This window comes from Coregonus clupeaformis, unplaced genomic scaffold, assembly GCF_020615455.1.
Source record: "Coregonus clupeaformis isolate EN_2021a unplaced genomic scaffold, ASM2061545v1 scaf0093, whole genome shotgun sequence".
NCBI classification, from domain to species: domain Eukaryota; kingdom Metazoa; phylum Chordata; class Actinopteri; order Salmoniformes; family Salmonidae; genus Coregonus; species Coregonus clupeaformis.
Window position 1 is genome coordinate 127,974 of NW_025533548.1, and position 21,029 is coordinate 149,002.

Sequence of the window (21,029 nt, forward strand, 5' to 3'; positions counted from 1 at the left end):
AGGATTGTATTGGCTTGGATAGGATTGTATTGGCTTGGATAGGATTGGCTTGGATAGGATTGGAAAGGCTTGGATAGGATAGGCTTGGATAGGTTAGGATAGACTTGGATAGGCTTGGCTTGGCTTGGATAGGATTGGCTTGGCTTGGATAGGATTGGCTTGGATAGGATAGGATTGGCTAGGCTTGGATAGGATTGGATAGGCGCTTAATATACATTAAAATTACTACAACCAAATGGAAACTGTGTAGAAATGATGGACCTATATTCATTCAGTTTCTTGACTGTCCAGCTCGCTAATAGACTGATCACCGACACGAAAGCTAGACAGTCAGGGAGCATTGAAAAAGGAAATATAACCCATTTTCAGAGCAGTCCTGCGGACCTTGCTGAATACTGAATGCGGCCAACGGGGCAAAATTAGTTTGACACCCCTGGTTTAAGACACTAAATTGCAGGTTCAGTTACAGGGGTTCAGCTACAGGGGTTCAGTTACAGAACGAACCCCCCCCCCCACTCCAGGCCTCCCCCACCTTATCAGCAACACCATGTTAAAAAACATCATGGGGAAAACCCTGGACTGAGTGTTTTTGTGAGTTTTAGTGAGTGAACGTGTGTTTTGGTGCCTGCGTAACAGCCCTTACCCTCTATGGTCTGGAAGGTGTCCTGTGCCCGTCCCAGTGGCGTGCGGAGTTTAGATAACACGGTGAACTGAGCTGCCTCCCACACCGCCCACTGCCACAGCACCGCCTCCGTCTTCAGCAGACCCCGTGGTACACACACACTCACACCCGGGCCGGAGCCACACACACCCCCTTCACCACCTGATGAGCCACCACCACCCTCGCGCTTCTCCAGACGCTGACAGCTGTGGTACAGACGCTCCAGCCACGGCTCTTTACTGTAGGGAGAGACACACAGGTTAACAGATAAACACACACGTTAGCAGATTACACATTTACATTGTCATTTAGCAGACGCTCTTATCCTGAGTGACTTACAGTAGTGACCGCATACATTTTCATACCCCCCTCCCCCCATACTGGTAACCCGTGGGAATCGAACCCAACCCACAACCCTGCCGTTGCAAGCACCACGCTCTACCAACTGAGCCGCACGGGACCCACGTTAGCAGATGACACACAGGTCAGCAGAACGAACCCCCCCCCACACACACACACAGAGCATACCCTCCACGATGCAGGCTGCCGTACAGAATGAAGCTGATGAGGTCACTGAAGTCCTGAGGGTGAAAGGTGCTGCTGGGGGGGTGGTTCATGTGGCGACGGACCACCAAGGAGATCTCCTCTATCTCTGGGTGGCTGTGGTTACTGTAGGGACACAGACATTAAGGTCACTGTAGGGACACAGACATTAAGGTCACTGTAGGGACACAGACATTAATAAAGGTTACTGATAGAGTCTCTGCCTTAGAGGAGTCCCAGTCAGTCACTGAGGAAAGAGGAGGGTGTTCGGTGTGTTGTGTGCTGACCTGAGCGTCACGTCCAGAGGGATTGTCCTCAGCAGCTTGCCGTACGCCTGCCTCACCCTCACCGCAGAGTGCACCAGCTGGACACGACACACATCCACACACCTGGGAGGCACAGGACAGAGACAACATTACACACGTTTGGGTTTATGCTTTTCTGTATAAGGGGTTGTTTTGAGGTGGAGGTGTGTGCATGTGTTGCAGGTGTGTGTTACCTCTGCAGCAGCTCTGTGTTGAGTGAGGAGGAGAGGACTTGTAGGCTGTTGCAGGTCTGGAGGCAGATTACTGGGTCCTCATTCAGGGCTGCAGACCGACAGAGAACACACACACACTGCAGGAATCAGGAAAAATTAAAACCGGTTTTCCCAAAAATCCTGTTTGGAAGATTCCCAGAATCAAGCAGAATTTAGCAACCCTTTCTATAGTTAAACAGTATTTACCGTTGTGGAGCAGACCCTTTCTATAGTTAAACAGTATTTACCGTTGTGGAGCAGACCCTTTCTATAGTTAAACAGTATTTACCGTTGTGGAGCAGACCCTTTCTATAGTTAAACAGTATTTACCGTTGTGGAGCAGACCCTTTCTATAGTTAAACAGTATTTACCGTTGTGGAGCAGACCCTTTCTATAGTTAAACAGTATTTACCGTTGTGGAGCAGACCCTTTCTATAGTTAAACAGTATTTACCGTTGTGGAGCAGACCCTTTCTATAGTTAAACAGTATTTACCGTTGTGGAGCAGACCCTTTCTATAGTTAAACAGTAGTTACCGTTGTGGAGCAGACCCTTGCAGAACTTGTGGAAGGAGGGCAGGGAGAAGAGAGGGGTGTAGGTATCAGACTTCTTCATCATCAGACACATCTCCAGAGACCACGTCAACAACAGCTTCCTGTTTGTAGCAGACACACACACAAACTAGGTTAGGTTATCGTTCAACTACACCTGTGTGTGTGTGTAATGTATAGGTGTGTGTGTGTGTGTGTGTGTGTGTGTGTGTGTGTGTGTGTGTAATGTATAGTGTGTGTAATGTATAGTGTGTGTGTGTGTAATGTATAGTGTGTAATGTATAGTGTGTGTGTGTACCTGGCCTCAGTGTAGAGGTGCTCCTTCCTCAGCAGGGTCCCCAGCAGGGACAACAGAGTGCTGAAGTGTTTCCTGGTTGCCGTGGTTACCGTGCTGATGACCGCGCCGTCAAAGAGAGAGGGGGAGGAGGAGGACAGGCTGGACGAGATGAAGTGATCATGTCTGAAGAACAGAGGGAGGGAGAGAGACAGCGAGAGAGACAGCGAGAGAGAGGATTGAAAGAAAATACAAATTAGAATGTGGTGAACTATGTTTAAAAAAAGGAAGGATCAAAGTTGTATTAACATGTGTTAGTTACCTAGTAGTGTGAGTATAGGGTATATAACAGTGTATTGTACAGCAGGGTGGTAGTGTGTGTTAGTTACCTGGTGCAGTGTGAGTATAGGGTATATAACAGTGTATTGTACAGCAGGGTGGTAGTGTGTGTTAGTTACCTGGTACAGTATGAGTATAGGGTATATAACAGTGTATTGTACAGCAGGGTGGTAGTGTGTGTTAGTTACCTGGTACAGTGTGAGTATAGGGTATATAACAGTGTATTGTACAGCAGGGTGGTAGTGTGTGTTAGTTACCTGGTGCAGTGTGAGTATAGGGTATATAACAGTGTATTGTACAGCAGGGTGGTAGTGTGTGTTAGTTACCTGGTGCAGTGTGAGTATAGGGTATATAACAGTGTATTGTACAGCAGGGTGGTAGTGTGTGTTAGTTACCTGGTACAGTGTGAGTATAGGGTATATAACAGTGTATTGTACAGCAGGGTGGTAGTGTGTGTTAGTTACCTGGTGCAGTGTGAGTATAGGGTATATAACAGTGTATTGTACAGCAGGGTGGTAGTGTGTGTTAGTTACCTGGTGCAGTGTGAGTATAGGGTATATAACAGTGTATTGTACAGCAGGGTGGTAGTGTGTGTTAGTTACCTGGTGCAGTGTGAGTATAGGGTATATAACAGTGTATTGTACAGCAGGGTGGTAGTGTGTGTTAGTTACCTGGTGCAGTGTGAGTATAGGGTATATAACAGTGTATTGTACAGCAGGGTGGTAGTGTGTGTTAGTTACCTGGTGCAGTGTGAGTATAGGGTATATAACAGTGTATTGTACAGCAGGGTGGTAGTGTGTGTTAGTTACCTGGTGCAGTGTGAGTATAGGGTATATAACAGTGTATTGTACAGCAGGGTGGTAGTGTGTGTTAGTTACCTGGTGCAGTGTGAGTATAGGGTATATAACAGTGTATTGTACAGCAGGGTGGTAGTGTGTGTTAGTTACCTGGTGCAGTGTGAGTATAGGGTATATAACAGTGTATTGTACAGCAGGGTGGTAGTGTGTGTTAGTTACCTGGTACAGTGTGAGTATAGGGTATATAACAGTGTATTGTACAGCAGGGTGGTAGTGTGTGTTAGTTACCTGGTGCAGTGTGAGTATAGGGTATATAACAGTGTATTGTACAGCAGGGTGGTAGTGTGTGTTAGTTACCTGGTACAGTATGAGTATAGGGTATATAACAGTGTATTGTACAGCAGGGTGGTAGTGTGTGTTAGTTACCTGGTGCAGTGTGAGTATAGGGTATATAACAGTGTATTGTACAGCAGGGTGGTAGTGTGTGTTAGTTACCTGGTACAGTGTGAGTATAGGGTATATAACAGTGTATTGTACAGCAGGGTGGTAGTGTGTGTTAGTTACCTGGTGCAGTGTGAGTATAGGGTATATAACAGTGTATTGTACAGCAGGGTGGTAGTGTGTGTTAGTTACCTGGTACAGTATGAGTATAGGGTATATAACAGTGTATTGTACAGCAGGGTGGTAGTGTGTGTTAGTTACCTGGTGCAGTGTGAGTATAGGGTATATAACAGTGTATTGTACAGCAGGGTGGTAGTGTGTGTTAGTTACCTGGTACAGTATGAGTATAGGGTATATAACAGTGTATTGTACAGCAGGGTGGTAGTGTGTGTTAGTTACCTGGTACAGTATGAGTATAGGGTATATAACAGTGTATTGTACAGCAGGGTGGTAGTGTGTGTTAGTTACCTGGTACAGTATGAGTATAGGGTATATAACAGTGTATTGTACAGCAGGGTGGTAGTGTGTGTTAGTTACCTGGTACAGTATTGTACAGCAGGGTGGTTGTGCGTGTTAGTTACCTGGTACAGTGTGAGTATAGGGTATATAACACAGCATATTGTACAGCAGGGTGGTAGACGGCCAGGTCAGAGTGGACCAACATCAGGTTCTGACTCAACAACGCAAACACCGTCGGAGACAGAGCCCACATCTACAGAGACAGAGCGAGAGACAGAGCGAGAGACAGAGCGAGAGACAGAGCGAGAGCGACAGAGCGAGAGCGACAGAGCGAGAGCGACAGAGCGAGAGCGAGCGAGAGAGAGCGAGAGGGGCAGAGCAGAGGTACATTTTAAGGTCAGTTCAGTTCATGTTACTTGGTGTTGCTGATGGTGGTGCAGTGGGTGTGTTAGGTAACATACCCCTATGAGTGAGTTCTTGGTGTTTTGGCCGGAGCTGCAGTGTGTGTGTGTGTGTGTGTGTGTGTGTGTGTTTCGTAACCCTACATACCCCTATGAGTAAGTTCTTGGTGTTTTGGCCGGAGCTGCAGTGTGTGTGTGTGTGTGTGTGTGTGTGTGTGTGTGTTTCGTAACCCTACATACCCCTATGAGTAAGTTCTTGGTGTTTTGGCCGGAGCTGCAGTGTGTGTGTGTGTGTGTGTGTGTGTGTGTGTGTGTGTGTGTGTGTGTGTGTGTGTTTCGTAACCCTACATACCCCTATGAGTGAGTTCTTGGTGTTGCCGATGGTGGTGAGGGCTGACAGGTTGAAGATGAGGGTGAACTCTGCCCTCTCAGGGGTGAGGGTGAGGGGGGTGAAGACAGGGTGCTGGATGCCGGGAAAGGCTGTTGGGGTCGGGGAGGGGGTACCAGGGGTTGGGGGGAGGTCCAGGGGGGCCAGCAGACTGGACAGGGCACAGGCCATCTCTCCCAGAACCAGTTTATAAGCTGCTTCCAGAATGGGAATGTTCTTTAGGCTCAAAACGGACTGGTACACACCCAGGGCTGCTGACATCACCTGGAGAGAAAGAGAGAGATAGAGAGCAGAGGGGATCAGTGAAGACACATGGATACAGACACAGAGAGACAGCCGGACACACCCAGTAAAAACATGTCTTAACAGTTTCCATTCAACCTTTGATTGGTTTTGTTTTCAATAGAATTGTCATGCTAACAGGATTATAGAAAGCCGCAAACACACAGAAACACACCTTCCACCTAACCCTCAGACACAGAAACACACCTTCCACCTAACCCTCAGACAGAGAAACACACCTTCCACCTAACCCTAACAGACAGAGAAACACCTTCCACCTAACCCTAACAGACAGAGAAACACCTTCCACCTAACCCTAACAGACAGAGAAACACCTTCCACCTCAGGCTGTGGCGGTCATGAAATGTCAGCTGCATACAAGCCGCTGATGCGCACCTTTGGAACATCTATATTTAAAAAAGTTTAATAAAATCAATTTAATAATAACCATCACAATAAATCCATTATTTATTTTAGGCGGGTCTAAAGAACATTTATTTCAGAAGAACAGAATATGAGTTGGTCTACTGTATGTTACCTGGCTATGCTCCATGCCGTAGGCTTGTTCATTTAGCAGACAAGATATGCTTATAAATCCCGTGCCATTATTTTATATTATAATGATTTCATAGTTAGAAGAATATAACTGAACTTGGCTGAATAATATAGAAAGGATATTTTTCACATTCCAGAGTGAGTGCTCATATGAAGTGGCTATGTTGAGCGTAAAAGTGATCACTTGAAACAGGTACTATACGCTACATTTAGAGTTATTTGGCAACTTTAGTTGTGAATGATACAAACATTAGAATGTCTTAGAATTCAAAACACATATGGGCTGCACGATGCGACTAGACTATTGAAACACATGCATAAGCTCTAATATGCATATGTGTTTTGAATTAATCGTCACCTTAGAAAGCGCTATCCATTTAGCTGTGTTAGGTTTTGAAGCAACATCCACAACGACCATGTTTTCCACTCAGTTTCAACCTGCTGTTGAACTTCTTTCTTCAAATGGATCAATCACAGTGATGTGAGTTTTAAAAAGCACGATACTGTTTTGATAAGCATTTGATGTGATTTCCATTGCATTTGCCTTGACGTCAGAGTGGTTAGAGAGACAACAGGGACCTGAGGACGAGGCCAGTAGGACCTGATGGCAGTTAGAAAGTTGGGCACTATCAAAGCACATAAGAGGAGATTACCGTGACTCAACAGTCACGTGGTATTTTACTGCGGTCATGACTGCCGGTGTGGCGGTAACCGGTCACCGCAACAGCCCTACCTCCACCTAACCCTAACAGAAACTGATAGAACTTCCACGTAACCCTAACAGAAACAGAGAGACAACTTCCCCCTAACAGATACAGCTTCCACATAACCCTAACAGAAACACACCTTACGTTACATTCTCCCAATCTGAATCGGAGGCATACACACCGCTCTTCCCATTTCAATTAGGTGGTTTCAAGCACCCACAAATGTACACCTCTATAAACCTGGTCACACACACACACACTCACTCTAGGGGGGCGAACATTTAAACTTTAAAAAGAAACTGGTAAATTAAGAAAAAAATCCCTAAAATAGTATACTTTTTTTTTTACAAAATGGAGTCTGCTGCTGCGCTTTTACCTGACCCAACGTTACAATGTAGCGATTGGTGCTTTGGAAACGTACTTAAGTACGCTTAAGTACGCCTGCTGGGAACATGTCTACAACTTCATCAGCAAGCTGTCAAACTATCCTAAATAAGTGACGAGCTACATGCTGTTTATCAGTGCAGTGCCCAACATCCATAGCTAGCTAGCTAACATTCCATCCCTGTGTTTGTCAGTGAAGCTAGCTAGCAGCAGGCAGGCTACAACAAGATAAACCAGCTGATGAAATCACAGGCGACCGATATACCAGGAATAGAGCAGCCGTTTTGTTTTTACAACTTCTTCCCTGTCTATCAGAGTATGCGTCTGTCCCAGTGCCTGTGTTTCATAGCAATTGAGTCATGTGCAAGACAGGTCGCGAATGGATTTAGAATATTGATAAGCAGGAGTTGGAACATTGAGTGTGCGTCGTCTCAACGCTCCTTTTGGCAAAACACTTGCGGACTCAAGTGATCACTATCGAACGCAACAGCAAGTGGCCACTCGATAAAGGGCTTAGTGGCCAAGTGTTGGGGTTTGAGATTCAGCCTATGACTGTGGTAGATGGAACTTCATTGCCCCCTAGCACCCACCCAATAGGACTGTCGTACCCAATATGACCATATTCTGCATTGTGAATACATATGACATTTTAAGCATTTTTCTTATCGTTTTAACAGAAAAATGACTTTTTTTTTTTTTTACAGCAATTTAAACATTAAGAAAATGCTTCCATTTGTCACATCCCTAACACACACACACACACACCTCTCTGTCCCTGTTGAAGCGTAGCTCCAGGAGCTGTGACGTCGGTGCCAGCAGCTTCTCCACAAACCAGGCTGGAAGCTTAGTGTTGATCTGGTCCACGATCTACCACACAGAGAGAAGAGACCATTAGAAGCAGAGAGGCAAAACGTTGAATGACCAACCAGTTCTCTGCATTCGGGCAGCCATTGATAATGCAATGCATAATGTTTTTAAAAAGTCTCAAAATGTTGGCCTACATTGACGCAACATTCAAGTTTCCGCTCACAAGACCTGAAATTTGCTCAGTTTGAGGGAACATTCTTCCAAACTGGTTTAAACCAATTCTAACTAGCATAAACTAGTTATAACCTGTATGTAAACCAGTTTTAGAACCGGTCCTTACCAATGTGATGAGGCTGAGGACGGCCAGGCTGTACTCTGGGCCACAGGCCCGGCAGGCGTCCAGCTGGTCCAGGCCGTAGGTGATGACAGCGTCGGTCAGCTGTGCGGACGGCTCCAAGCTCACCAGCAGGACACACACACACTCGTTCCCCGCCGTCAACACCGGCTCAGAGAACAACACCTGCTTGGCCGTCGACACACACGCCAGCACCCGATTCAGAACCTGGGGAAAGGGAGGAAGGAGAGGGATGAGGTAAGGTTGTGTTGGGAACAAATTCTATCTGTGACATATGCCTTGTTAATTACCAGAGTCTGTGTGTCTCTCCCACCCACTCTCCTTACATCAGTAAAATGCCTCGGATGGGTGTGTGCGTCTTTCCTTACATCAGAGATCTATGCCTGTGTGTGTGTGTGTATGTCTCTCCTTACATCAGAGATCTATGCCTGTGTGTGTGTATGTCTCTCCTTACATCAGAGATCTATGCCTGTGTGTGTGTATGTCTCTCCTTACATCAGAGATCTATGCCTGTGTGTGTGTATGTCTCTCCTTACATCAGAGATCTATGCCTGTGTGTGTGTATGTCTCTCCTTACATCAGAGACGTATGCCTGTGTGATGGGCGGTCCTCTGATGGGGTTGAAGCGCTGTCCGATGCAGCGCACCACGGTGCTGAACACCCTCAGCAGGGCGGCCAGTTTGGGCAGAGACACCGTGGGGGGAGGGACGTCCTCGTCTACCGCCTCTCCAGAACCCACGTGACCCAAGTCCTGGAGACAACATGGGACAGAACAGTCCATACATTTCTTCATGGCATTTAATATTTAATGTAATACAAAAGGATCTCAGTGATAAACATTTTCCACAACTTGATACACAGTGTCTTCAGAAAGTATTCAGACCTCAGTTTTTTCTACATTTTGTTAAAGCCTGAATTGTAAATTGATTAAAATATCCCCGCCACCCACCCATCTACACACAATACCCCATAATGAGAAAGTGAAAACATGTTTTTTTTTATGTTTGCAAATGTATTGAAAATGAAATACAGAAATCTCATTTACATAAGTATTCACACCCCTTTGCTATGACACTCCAAATTGAGCTCAGGTGCATCCAATTTCATTTGATCATCCTTGAGATGTCACTACAACTTGATTGGAGTCCACCTGTGGCCAAATTAAATTGTTTGGACATGATTTCGAAAGAAAACACACAGTTGGCCCACAGTTGACAGTGCATGTCAGAGCAGAAACTATACCATGAAGTTCAAGGAACTGTCCGTAGATCTCCGAGATTGTGATGAGGCATATATCTGGGGAAGGGTATAAAACTATTTCTAGAGTGTTGAAAGTTTCTAAGAGCACAGTGGTCTCAATCATTGGGAAATTGAAAAAATATGGAACTACCCAGACTGCCTAGAGCTGGCCATCCGACCAAACTGAGCAACCGGGCAAGAAGGACCTTGGTCAGGGAGGTGACCAAGAACCCAATGAGCATTCTGACAGAACTACAGAGTTCCATCGCTGTGATGGGAGAACCTGCCAGAAGGACAACAGTCTCTACAGCACTTCAATCTGGGCTTTATGGGAGAGTGGCCAAACGGAAGACACTCCTGTGAAAAATGCACATGACTGCACGGTTGGAGTTTGCACAAAGGCACGTGAAAGACAGAGCAAAGGCAAAATATTATGTGGTCTGATGAGACAAAAACTCTTTGGCCTGAATGCAAAGCGCCATGTCTGGAGAAAACCAGGCGGTGCTCATCACCAGTCTAACACCATCCCTACCGTGAAGCGTGGTGATGGCAGCATCATGCTATGGGGAAGCTTTTCAGCGGCAGGGACTGGGAGAGTGGTAAGGGAATAATAATAATAATAATAATAATAATAATAATATGCCATTTAGCAGACGCTTTTATCCAAAGTGACTTACAGTCATGTGTGCATAAATTTTTACGTGTGGGTGGTCCCGGGGATCGAACCCACTACCCTGGCGTTACAAGCACCATGCTCTACCAATTGAGCTACAGAGGACCACATTGAACGAAGCCAAACACAGGCAAATCCTTGATGAGAACCTACTTCAGATGCAAACAACAGACTGGGGCAAAGATTTACATTCCAACAGGACAATGACCCAAAGCATACAGCCAAAGCAATGCTGGAATGGCTTCAGAACAAGAATGTGAAAGTCAGTGGCCCAGCCAAAGCCCAGACTTGAATCCCATTGAAAATCTGTGGAAACACTTGAAGATTGCTGTTCAGCGCCACTCCTCATTAACTTAACAGAGCTTGAGAAAATCTACCAGGAACAATAGGAGAAAATCCCCAAATCCAGATTTGCAAAACTGATTCAGATGACTCAAAGCTGTAATCGCCGCCAAAGGTGCTTCTACAAAGTATTGACTCAGGGATGTGAATACCTTTGTAAATTAGTTATTTCTGTATTTCATTTTCAATACATTTGCTAAAATTTCCAAAAACAATGTCATTATGGATTATTGTATGTAGATGGGTGAGAAAAAAATCTATGTAATCAATTTTGAATTCAGTCTGTAACAACAAAATGTGGAATAAGTCAAGGGGTATGAATACTTTCTGAAGGCTCTGTACGTTTGCCTGTAGCCTTAAATTGCTAGTTTGGTTGACTGGTCAGTTCGTATCTCTGAGGTTCTACTATAATAGTCTGGGGAACACCATTACCTTTGCATAGGTATCCATGTAATAGTGTAGCGTACACTCAGTGGCCAGTTTATTAGGTACACCACCCTGTTCACGAAAATGGTTTGCGCCTACAGACAGTGAGTGGCATGGCCGTGGCTTGCTATATAAACAGGCATTGAGCCATTCAGTTACTGTTCTATTGAAAGTTATAAATGGGCAAAACGAGTGACCTAAGCAACTTTGAGCGTGGTATGATCACCGGTGCCAGGCGGACTGGTTCCAGTATCTCAGAAACATCCGACCTCCTGGGCTTTCACGCACAACAGTGTCTAGGGTTTACCGAGAATGGTGTGAAAAAAGCTTGTTAATGAGAGAGGTCGAAGAAGAATGGCAAGAATCGTGCAAGCTGACAGGCGGCCCACAGACAGGCAAATAATGGCGCAGTAGAACAGTGGTGTGCAGAACGGCACCTCAGAACTCAAAACTCGTTGGCCCTTGTCACGGATGTGCTATTGCAGCAGATGCCCACAACGGGTTCCACTCCTATCAGCTAAAAACAAGAAGAAGCGGCTCCAGTGGGCACGCAATCACCAACACTGGACAACTGAAGAGCGGAAAAACATCTGGTCCGACAAATCCCGGTTCCTGTTGCGTCATGCTGATGGCAGTCAGAATTTGTCTTAAACAGAATGAGTCCATGGACCCATCCTGCCTTGTGTCAACGGTACAGGCTGGTGGCGGTGGTGTAATGTTGTGGGGAATGTTTTCCTGGCGCACGTTAGGTCCCTTGATACCAACTGAGCAACGTTTCCATGCCCCGAAGAATTCGGGCTGTTCTGGTGGCAAATTGGGGGTACTAGATGGGTGTACCTAATAAACTGGCCACTGAGCGTGTGTGTAGTGGTGTTACTGACCTCTGCGTAGGCCTCCATGTCCTCTAGAAACTGCCCCAGCAGCGTGGTGGAGAAGGTCAGGTCTGCTACCCAGAACTGCTCCAGGCTCTGCAGCCAGCCTGCACACACAGAGAGTTCACACGCATACATTTGACTTGTGTAAACCAGGGGTGTCAAACTCATTTTGCCCCGGGGGCCGCATTCGGTCTTCAAAGAGGTTCGGAGGGCCGCACTGAATTATTTTTTATTTCCTTGCAGTCAATTTGTTTTTGGAATTTGATGCTCCTTGACTGTGTAGTGATTTTTAGCGAGCTGGACAGTCAAACTGTATGAATATAGGTCCATTATCATTTCTACAGTTTCCATTTGGTTTTAGTCAATTCAAAGTATATTGAGTTTAACTCAAACCACCCCCGTGACACACCTGGCGTAAACCATACACTGTCAACTACAGACCTGCAGCAATCTTTCCATCCCCACCAAGTTGTGATTATGTTCTATATTAAGAGGTAGATGGAAAACCTGATTGTGTACTCACCTGAGACCTGTTGAGTCAGAGACTGTTTCTGTGTGTGGTCGATGTGCCAGCCCACCAAGATATCCACCGTATCCTGTCACACACAACAGGCACGGTCAAAAGACAACACAAATACTTCACTGTAGACACTCTGGGGGACATTTATAAGACCAGCTAGTAGAGACAGAGAGAGAGAGACTGACAGAGTAGGAGAGAGAAAGAGGGAGTGAGCCAGGCAGTAGGAGATGGAGGTAGTGAAAGAGGGAGCAGGCCAGGCAGTAGGAGATGGGAAAAAGAGGGAGTGAGCCAGGCAGTAGGACATGGAGGTAGTGAAAGAGGGAGCAGGCCAGGCAGTAGGAGATGGGAGAAAGAGGGAGCGGGCCAGGCAGTAGGAGATGGGAGAAAGAGGGAGTGAGCCAGGCAGTAGGAATGGAGGTAGTGAAAGAGGGAGCGGGCCAGGCAGTAGGACATGGAGGTAGTGAAAGAGGGAGCGGGCCAGGCAGTAGGAGATGGGAAAAAGAGGGAGCGAGCCAAGCAGTAGGAGAAGGGAGAAAGAGGGAGCGGGCCAGGCAGTAGGAGATGGGAGAAAGAGGGAGTGAGCCAGGCAGTAGGAGATGGAGGTAGTGAAAGAGGGAGCGGGCCAGGCAGTAGGAGATGGAGGTAGTGAAAGAGGGAGCGGGCCAGGCAGTAGGAGATGGGAAAAAGAGGGAGCGAGCCAAGCAGTAGGAGATGGAGGTAGTGAAAGAGGGAGCGGGCCAGGCAGTAGGAGATGGGAAAAAGAGGGAGCGAGCCAGGCAGTAGGAGATGGGAGAAAGAGGGAGCGGGCCAGGCAGTAGGAGATGGGAGAAAGAGGGAGTGAGCCAGGCAGTAGGAGATGGGAAAAAGAGGGAGCGAGCCAAGCAGTAGGAGATGGAGGTAGTGAAAGAGGGAGCGGGCCAGGCAGTAGGAGATGGGAAAAAGAGGGAGCGAGCCAGGCAGTAGGAGATGGGAGAAAGAGGGAGCGGGCCAGGCAGTAGGAGATGGGAGAAAGAGGGAGTGAGCCAGGCAGTAGGAGATGGGAAAAAGAGGGAGCGAGCCAAGCAGTAGGAGATGGAGGTAGTGAAAGAGGGAGCGGGCCAGGCAGTAGGAGATGGGAAAAAGAGGGAGTGAGCCAGGCAGTAGGAGATGGGAGAAAGAGGGAGTGAGCCAGGCAGTAGGAGATGGAGGTAGTGAAAGAGGGCGCGGGCCAGGCAGTAGGAGATGGAGGTAGTGAAAGAGGGCGCGGGCCAGGCAGTAGGAGAAGGAGGTAGTGAAAGAGGGCGCGGGCCAGGCAGTAGGAGATGGAGGTAGTGAAAGAGGGAGCGAGCCAGGCAGTAGGAGATGGAGGTAGTGAAAGAGGGAGCGAGCCAGGCAGTAGGAGATGGAGGTAGTGAAAGAAAACACCAGCAGACGCTCACATTTGAAGTTGGCGCAAGAGAGTGTGTGTGTGTGTGTTGCCACTCACTCTGAAGTTGGTGCTGAAGACGTGTGGGTAGCAGCGGGCCACCTGCAGGATGCAGCGGACGCTCTGACACAGCAGCTCCGGCGTGTCCAGGTTCTCCAAGATGGACTGCAGGCTACTCATGACCAGCTGACACAAAATGGACACCACAGAGTCAGTTACCCACTCTCTCAACTTAACTTTCCCTTACTACCCTGGGCCTTATTCATTATGATCTAAAAGGCCAAACTGATCCTAAGTCAGCAGTCCTACTGTGAGACACTATGAATGGGGTCCTGGTTCCTCTCCTGTCCTCTTACCTTCATGACAGGTGAGAAGGCCTTCCTCTCTCCAGCTGCCTCCAGGGCTCGGTACGCTGCCACCAGGTAGAGCAGCTTGACCTCGTCCCGGGTGCTGGAGCTGAACTTGACAAACATCCACTTGAAGATGCGCTCTGCTTCATAGCTCAGAGCAGTGCACAGCAGGCCCAGACACACCGCTGCCTCCTGACGCAGCTCCGACAGCAGCTTACTGCTACAGAGGAGAGAGGAGAGTCAGTACAAACCAACACACAACCTGACTAGCTTAACAGCCAAAAGGATCTTGAAACATCTAAATGGTCTAAATCTATATACATACTCTATAGGGAACAGGGAGCCATTCCAGATGGAGACTATTGGGCTCTGATTGGGAGCTTCCTCTTACCTTTCATTCAAAATATCATTCAGGGTACTGAGGATTGTATCCAACTGTTTCACCAGGGCCTGGTGGGAGAGGTAAGGAGAGAGAGAGCGCGAGAGGTAAGGAGAGAGAGAGAGAGCGCGAGAGGTAAGGAGCGCGAGAGGAGAGAGAGAGAGAGAGAGAGCGCGAGAGGTAAGGAGAGAGAGAGCGCGAGAGGTAAGGAGAGAGCGAGCGCGAGAGGTAAGGAGAGAGCGAGCGCGAGAGATAAGGAGAGAGCGAGCGCGCGCGAGAGAGGTAAGGAGAGAGCGAGAGCGCGATAGGTAAGGAGAGAGAGAGCGCGAGAGGTAAGGAGAGAGAGAGCGCGAGAGGTAAGGAGAGAGAGAGCGCGAGAGGTAAGGAGAGAGAGAGCGCGAGAGGTAAGGAGAGAGAGAGCGCGAGAGGTAAGGAGAGAGCGCGAGAGAGGTAGGGAGAGAGCGCGAGAGAGGTAAGGAGAGGGAGAGCGCGAGAGGTAAGGAGAGAGCGCGAGGTAAGGAGAGAGAGGGGGAGGGAGAGGAACACAATCAGTGTCAAACAGGGAGAGAACACAGTTCTACAGTGGAGATGCACCACCTGGTAAATATAACCCATCCAGTCTAAAAACAGCCCTGGTAAATATAACCCATCCAGTCTAGAAACAGCCCTGGTAAATATAACCCATCCAGTCTAAAAACAGCCCTGGTAAATACAGTGGGGGAAAAAAGTATTTAGTCAGCCACCAATTGTGCAAGTTCTCCCACTTAAAAAGATGAGAGAGGCCTGTAATTTTCATCATAGGTACACGTCAACTATGACAGACAAAATGAGAATTTTTTTTCCAGAAAATCACATTGTAGGATTTTTTATGAATTTATTTGCAAATTATGGTGGAAAATAAGTATTTGGTCAATAACAAAAAGTTTCTCAATACTTTGTTATATACCCTTTGTTGGCAATGACACAGGTCAAACGTTTTCTGTAAGTCTTCACAAGGTTTTCACACACTGTTGCTGGTATTTTGGCCCATTCCTCCATGCAGATCTCCTCTAGAGCAGTGATGTTTTGGGGCTGTCGCTGGGCAACACAGACTTTCAACTCCCCTCCAAAGATTTTCTATGGGGTTGAGATCTGGAGACTGGCTAGGCCACTCCAGGACCTTGAAATGCTTCTTACGAAGCCACTCCTTCGTTGCCCGGGCGGTGTGTTTGGGATCATTGTCATGCTGAAAGACCCAGCCACGTTTCATCTTCAATGCCCTTGCTGATGGAAGGAGGTTTTCACTCAAAATTTCACGATACATGGCCCCATTCATTCTTTCCTTTACACGGATCAGTCGTCCTGGTCCCTTTGCAGAAAAACAGCCCCAAAGCATGATGTTTCCACCCCCATGCTTCACAGTAGGTATGGTGTTCTTTGGATGCAACTCAGCATTCTTTGTCCTCCAAACACGACGAGTTGAGTTTTTACCAAAAAGTTATATTTTGGTTTCATCTGACCATATGACATTCTCCCAATCCTCTTCTGGATCATCCAAATGCACTCTAGCAAACTTCAGACGGGCCTGGACATGTACTGGCTTAAGCAGGGGGACACGTCTGGCACTGCAGGGATTTGAGTCCCTGGCGGCGTAGTGTGTTACTGATGGTAGGCTTTGTTACTTTGGTCCCAGCTCTCTGCAGGTCATTCACTAGGTCCCCCCGTGTGGTTCTGGGATTTTTGCTCACCGTTCTTGTGATCATTTTGACCCCACGGGGTGAGATCTTGCGTGGAGCCCCAGATCGAGGGAGATTATCAGTGGTCTTGTATGTCTTCTATTTCCTAATAATTGCTCCCACAGTTGATTTCTTCAAACCAAGCTGCTTACCTATTGCAGATTCAGTCTTCCCAGCCTGGTGCAGGTCTACAATTTTGTTTCTGTGTCCTTTGACAGCTCGTTGGTCTTGGCCAAAGTGGAGTTTGGAGTGTGATGAGCCTCTTAAAGAAGAAGTTACAGGTCTGTGAGAGCCAGAAATCTTGCTTGTTTGTAGGTGACCAAATACTTATTTTCCACCATAATTTGCAAATAAATTCATAAAAATCCTACAATGTGATTTTCTGGATTTGTTTCCCTCAATTTGTCTGTCATAGTTGACGTGTACCTATGATGAAAATTACAGGCCTCTCTCATCTTTTTAAGTGGGAGAACTTGCACAATTGGTGGCTGACTAAATACTTTTTTCCCCCACTGTATAACCCCTCCAGTCTAAAAACAGCCCTGGTTATCTAAGGCCTGTCATAAGAGACAACAATGCAGAGCTTAGCCAGAGAGAGCGACACAGTGGCTGTGTCCCAAAAGGCACCCTATTCCCTTTATAGTGCACTACTGTTGACCAGGGCCTATAGTAGTGCACTATTTACATTTTAGTCATTTAGCAGACGCTCTTATCCAGAGCGACTTACAGGAGCAATTAGGGTTAAGTGCCTTGCTCAAGGGCACATCGACAGATTGTGCACTATGTAGGGAACAGGGTACCATTTGGGACACAGCCACTAATATCCCTCTAGACCAGAGGCCCTGACCACTGACCAACGCTATCCTATCCTAGGGAGAATCTCTAAGCTAGGGAGTTAAGACCTCCCTGGGTTGCTGGGATCAATTGACTGACTGATCACCTCACCACTGTTGTTGTCAGAGTGAGTGATGAACTACCCAGATAGACTGATATGATTGATGACCTCACCACTTTGTTGTCAGAGTGAGTGATGAACTCCCGGAGCTGTCTGACGGAGGTCAGCCGGCGGTCCCTGTCCTCCTCACGGGACACACGGCGCAGGAGGTTGGACAGGCGAGACTCATCAGAGTGAGACATCCCTCTGTCTGTGGAGAGAGAGAGATGAAATGGTGATTATAAATGGCATTCAGCAATTTTGCCATTATATCTAGGCAAACTGAGTAGATCGACGCCTGTACGGGTGTCACGTAGGCCAGTGGTTTCCAAACCTCTCCTCAGAGCCCCCAGCCAATCCATGGATTATATCTATTCCACAGCTAGCACCTGATTCAACTGGTCAACTAATCATCAAGCCCTTGACTAGGTGAATCAGCAGTGTTAAGTCTGGGGGTTCCTGAGGAGAGGTTTAATAACCGCAGAGGAGAGGTTTAATAACCCCTGACGTAGGCTACATACTCACCGTGGGATTTCCTCATGTCCTTAGAAGCTAAAGCACGGTTTCCATGCTGCTGAAAAGTGGTCAAATCGGCGGTCGCATCGTTGATCCTCAACTCTTGCCCCAACGACTTCCAACCAAAAGTATCATCACTGAACCCTCCTGCAGCTTCATATCCTCCTGGGGGGGAGAAAGGGGAGAGAGTGTGTGTGTGTGTTGGAAAGACAGAGGGAGAGAGGTGGAGAGAGAGGGGAGAGAAAGCGTTAGTCTTCCACCAGAAAGCATACAGTGCTAGTTCCACCAGAGAGTGTTCTGGTTATACAGCCAACAAAGCACAGAGAAATGAACACCACCATTACTGCTGTATGAGCCCATGGATGACAGTCAAAACACAATGGAAGAGGTGGTCATTCCACCACAGCAGTCTCAGAAGGAACAGTTCCTGTCACTACGATAACGCTGGCTGCGCCAGAGATGGCACCCTCTTTTGAACTACTTTTGACCAGGGCCCGTATCCACAAAGCGCCTCAGAGTAGCAGTGCTGATCTAGGATCAGTTTTTCCTTTTAGATCATAATGAATATGATTATATGGACAGATGCTAGATCAGCACGCCTACTCTGAGATGCAAAAAATTGTCAAAGACTCCAGCCACCCAAGACATAAACTGTTCTCTCTGCTACTGCACGGCAAGCTTGTACCGATGCACCAAGTCTGGAACCAACAGGACCCTGAACAGCTTCTTCCCCCAAGCCATAAGACTGCTAAATAGTTAACAAATAGCTACCCGGACTATCTGCATTGATCCTTTTTGTACTAACTATTTTGACTCATCACATATGCTGCTGTTACTGTTTAATATATATCCTGTTGCCTAGTCACTTTACCCCTACCTATATGTACATATCTACCTCCATTACCTCGTACCCCTGCACATGGAATCAGTACTGGTACCCAGTGTATATAGCAAAGTTATCGTTACTCATTGTATATTTATTCCTTGTGTTATTATTTTTATATTATTTTACTCTCTGCATTGTTGGGAATGGCCCGTAAGTAAGCATTTCACTGTTAGTCTACACCTGTTGTTTACGAAGCATGTGGCAAATCCATTTGATTTGCTTGGTGGATACAGGGCCCATGCCATGACTGGCTCAAGTGAACTACATTTACATTGTTTTTTTTTTGTTTTTTTACATACAATCCCAACGCTGTTTTAGAACGTTCAGAAAGGTCAACAGCCATCACTTGCAATACGGCTTTTTAAACATATGGCCCTCATCTTTCATCAGCAGTTTTGCACAGATCTATACAGCTATGGTTATCCATCCAGCTATCTGACCAAACTACACTTCCCCAGTTAGATTACACACAGGTGTTAGGAGCGCGGCAGGTGGTCAAGCTCTGTCTACCATCAGTTTTCCGTAAACAAGCGTTGTAACATGGCGATATGGCCGTGTGGGAACACTAACCCTATCATGGTATGCATGATTTTTTTAAATATTTTTTTTAAAGATAAGGTCCTTACGCTTCAAAAACCGTACCGCAAGTGATGCATGTTCATTTTTGGACTGAGCGTCGGGGATCTTACCAAAACTCCCCCATACAAAAGACGCCTTTGTCCAATGACTCATGTGTAACGTAATGGAACTGAGAGTCATGATCAAGGGCTATGCTAAGGCATGCCATGGCGTCCACTACACTGGTGCTGGAGTACACCGAAACCAAGGGTCTGAACATAAAACGTAACCAAGCACAGCTAGTCTCTGGAAGCGGACGCATCATTATTACAATACCAGCTGCTAGCGCGCACAGCACATGATTAAGTACAACGCCAAGCACCGGTGTGTGACATCACCAATCACCGTAACTAAAATTACTTAGGCTACAGGGCAGCGTAGGTGGCCAACACCTTGTATACATCCCTAATGGCACCCTATTCCCTATATAGTGCACTATTTTTTAACCAGAGCCCTATGAGCCCTTGTAGTAAAGTAGTAGTATAGAGGAAATAGGTTGCCATTGGGCCCTGGTCAAAAGTAGTGCACTATATAGGGAATAGGGTGCCATTTGAGACGCAAACTTCTCTACCATGAGGGCAGATATCTGTGGGGAACCCGGGGACGCGCAGTGCTTTCCTTCCAGATGCCCCGGACAGATACGCACCGAGACGAGAGTGCTCTTCTTTCTCTTCAACAGAAACATTAAGCCAACATGAGTCTGAGGACCCAGGAAGGAAGGAGGGAGAGAAGCTGGATGTGTCCAAAAGGCACCTTTATTCATTATATAGTACATTAATACTAGTTTATTAGTTATTTACACAGGACACACATGGTGTCTACAGTCCAATGACATGCTGACTACAGGTTCACCTCTGGACAACGTGACCACAACAATGGATACAGTAATACAAATAGGACTCTGGTCAAAAGTAGTGCACTATATAGGGAATATGTTACCATTGGACTCTGGTCTAAAGTAGTGCACTAAATAGGGGATAGGTTACCATTGGACTCTGGTTTAAAGTAGTGCACTAAATAGGGGATAGGTTACCATTGGACTCTGGTTTAAAGTAGTGCACTATATAGGGAATAGGGTGCCATGTCAGACAACCGCTGTCAGCATTTACTGCTAACCTGACCCCATAATAACCCAAGCCTGGTCTCATGTACTGCTAACCTGACCCCATAATAACCCAAGCCTGGTCTCATGTACTGCTAACCTGACCCCATAATAACCCAAGCCTGGTCTCATGTACTGCTAACCTGACCCCATAATAACCCAAGCCTGGTCTCATGTACTGCTAACCTGACCCCATAATAACCCAAGCCTGGTCTCTTTTACTGCTAACCTGACCCCATAATAACCCGGCGGCAGGTAGCTTAGTGGTTAAGAGCGTTGTGCCAGTAACCGAAAGGTCGCTGGTTCTAATCCCCGAGCCGATTAGGTGAAAAATCTGTCGATGTGCCCTTGAGCAAGGCACTTAACCCTAATTGCTCCTGTAAGTCGCTCTGGATAAGAGCGTCTGCTAAATAAATAAATAAATAAAAAATGTACTGCTAACCTGACCCCATAACCCAAGCCTGGTCTCATGTACTGCTAACCTGACCCCATAATAACCCAAGCCTAGTCTCAGATCTGTTTGTGCTGTCTTGCCAGCTAGCTCCTATGGTCTTTGTCAAGACAGCACAAACAGATCCAGAACCAGGCT

At 46.9% G+C, this 21,029-nt stretch overlaps 1 protein-coding gene across 1 annotated transcript in view; it reads right to left on the reverse strand.

Moving 5' to 3' along the window:
- LOC121570162 (serine/threonine-protein kinase SMG1) overlaps window positions 1-21,029 on the reverse strand; it is an 84,302-nt gene that overhangs the window by 60,942 nt on the left and 2,331 nt on the right. Inside the window, exons 3-20 of the mRNA XM_045213233.1 lie at window positions 17,844-17,999; window positions 17,393-17,529; window positions 14,682-14,740; window positions 14,297-14,510; window positions 14,001-14,126; window positions 12,539-12,611; window positions 12,022-12,119; window positions 9,038-9,211; window positions 8,446-8,667; window positions 8,064-8,165; window positions 5,335-5,634; window positions 4,704-4,834; window positions 2,570-2,731; window positions 2,257-2,375; window positions 1,704-1,791; window positions 1,492-1,593; window positions 1,190-1,330; window positions 644-900 (exon numbers count right to left, since the gene is read on the reverse strand). Of these exons, the coding sequence (XP_045069168.1) occupies window positions 644-900; window positions 1,190-1,330; window positions 1,492-1,593; window positions 1,704-1,791; window positions 2,257-2,375; window positions 2,570-2,731; window positions 4,704-4,834; window positions 5,335-5,634; window positions 8,064-8,165; window positions 8,446-8,667; window positions 9,038-9,211; window positions 12,022-12,119; window positions 12,539-12,611; window positions 14,001-14,126; window positions 14,297-14,510; window positions 14,682-14,740; window positions 17,393-17,529; window positions 17,844-17,999 (2,661 nt within the window). The remainder of the gene's footprint in view (window positions 1-643; window positions 901-1,189; window positions 1,331-1,491; window positions 1,594-1,703; window positions 1,792-2,256; window positions 2,376-2,569; window positions 2,732-4,703; window positions 4,835-5,334; window positions 5,635-8,063; window positions 8,166-8,445; window positions 8,668-9,037; window positions 9,212-12,021; window positions 12,120-12,538; window positions 12,612-14,000; window positions 14,127-14,296; window positions 14,511-14,681; window positions 14,741-17,392; window positions 17,530-17,843; window positions 18,000-21,029) is intronic.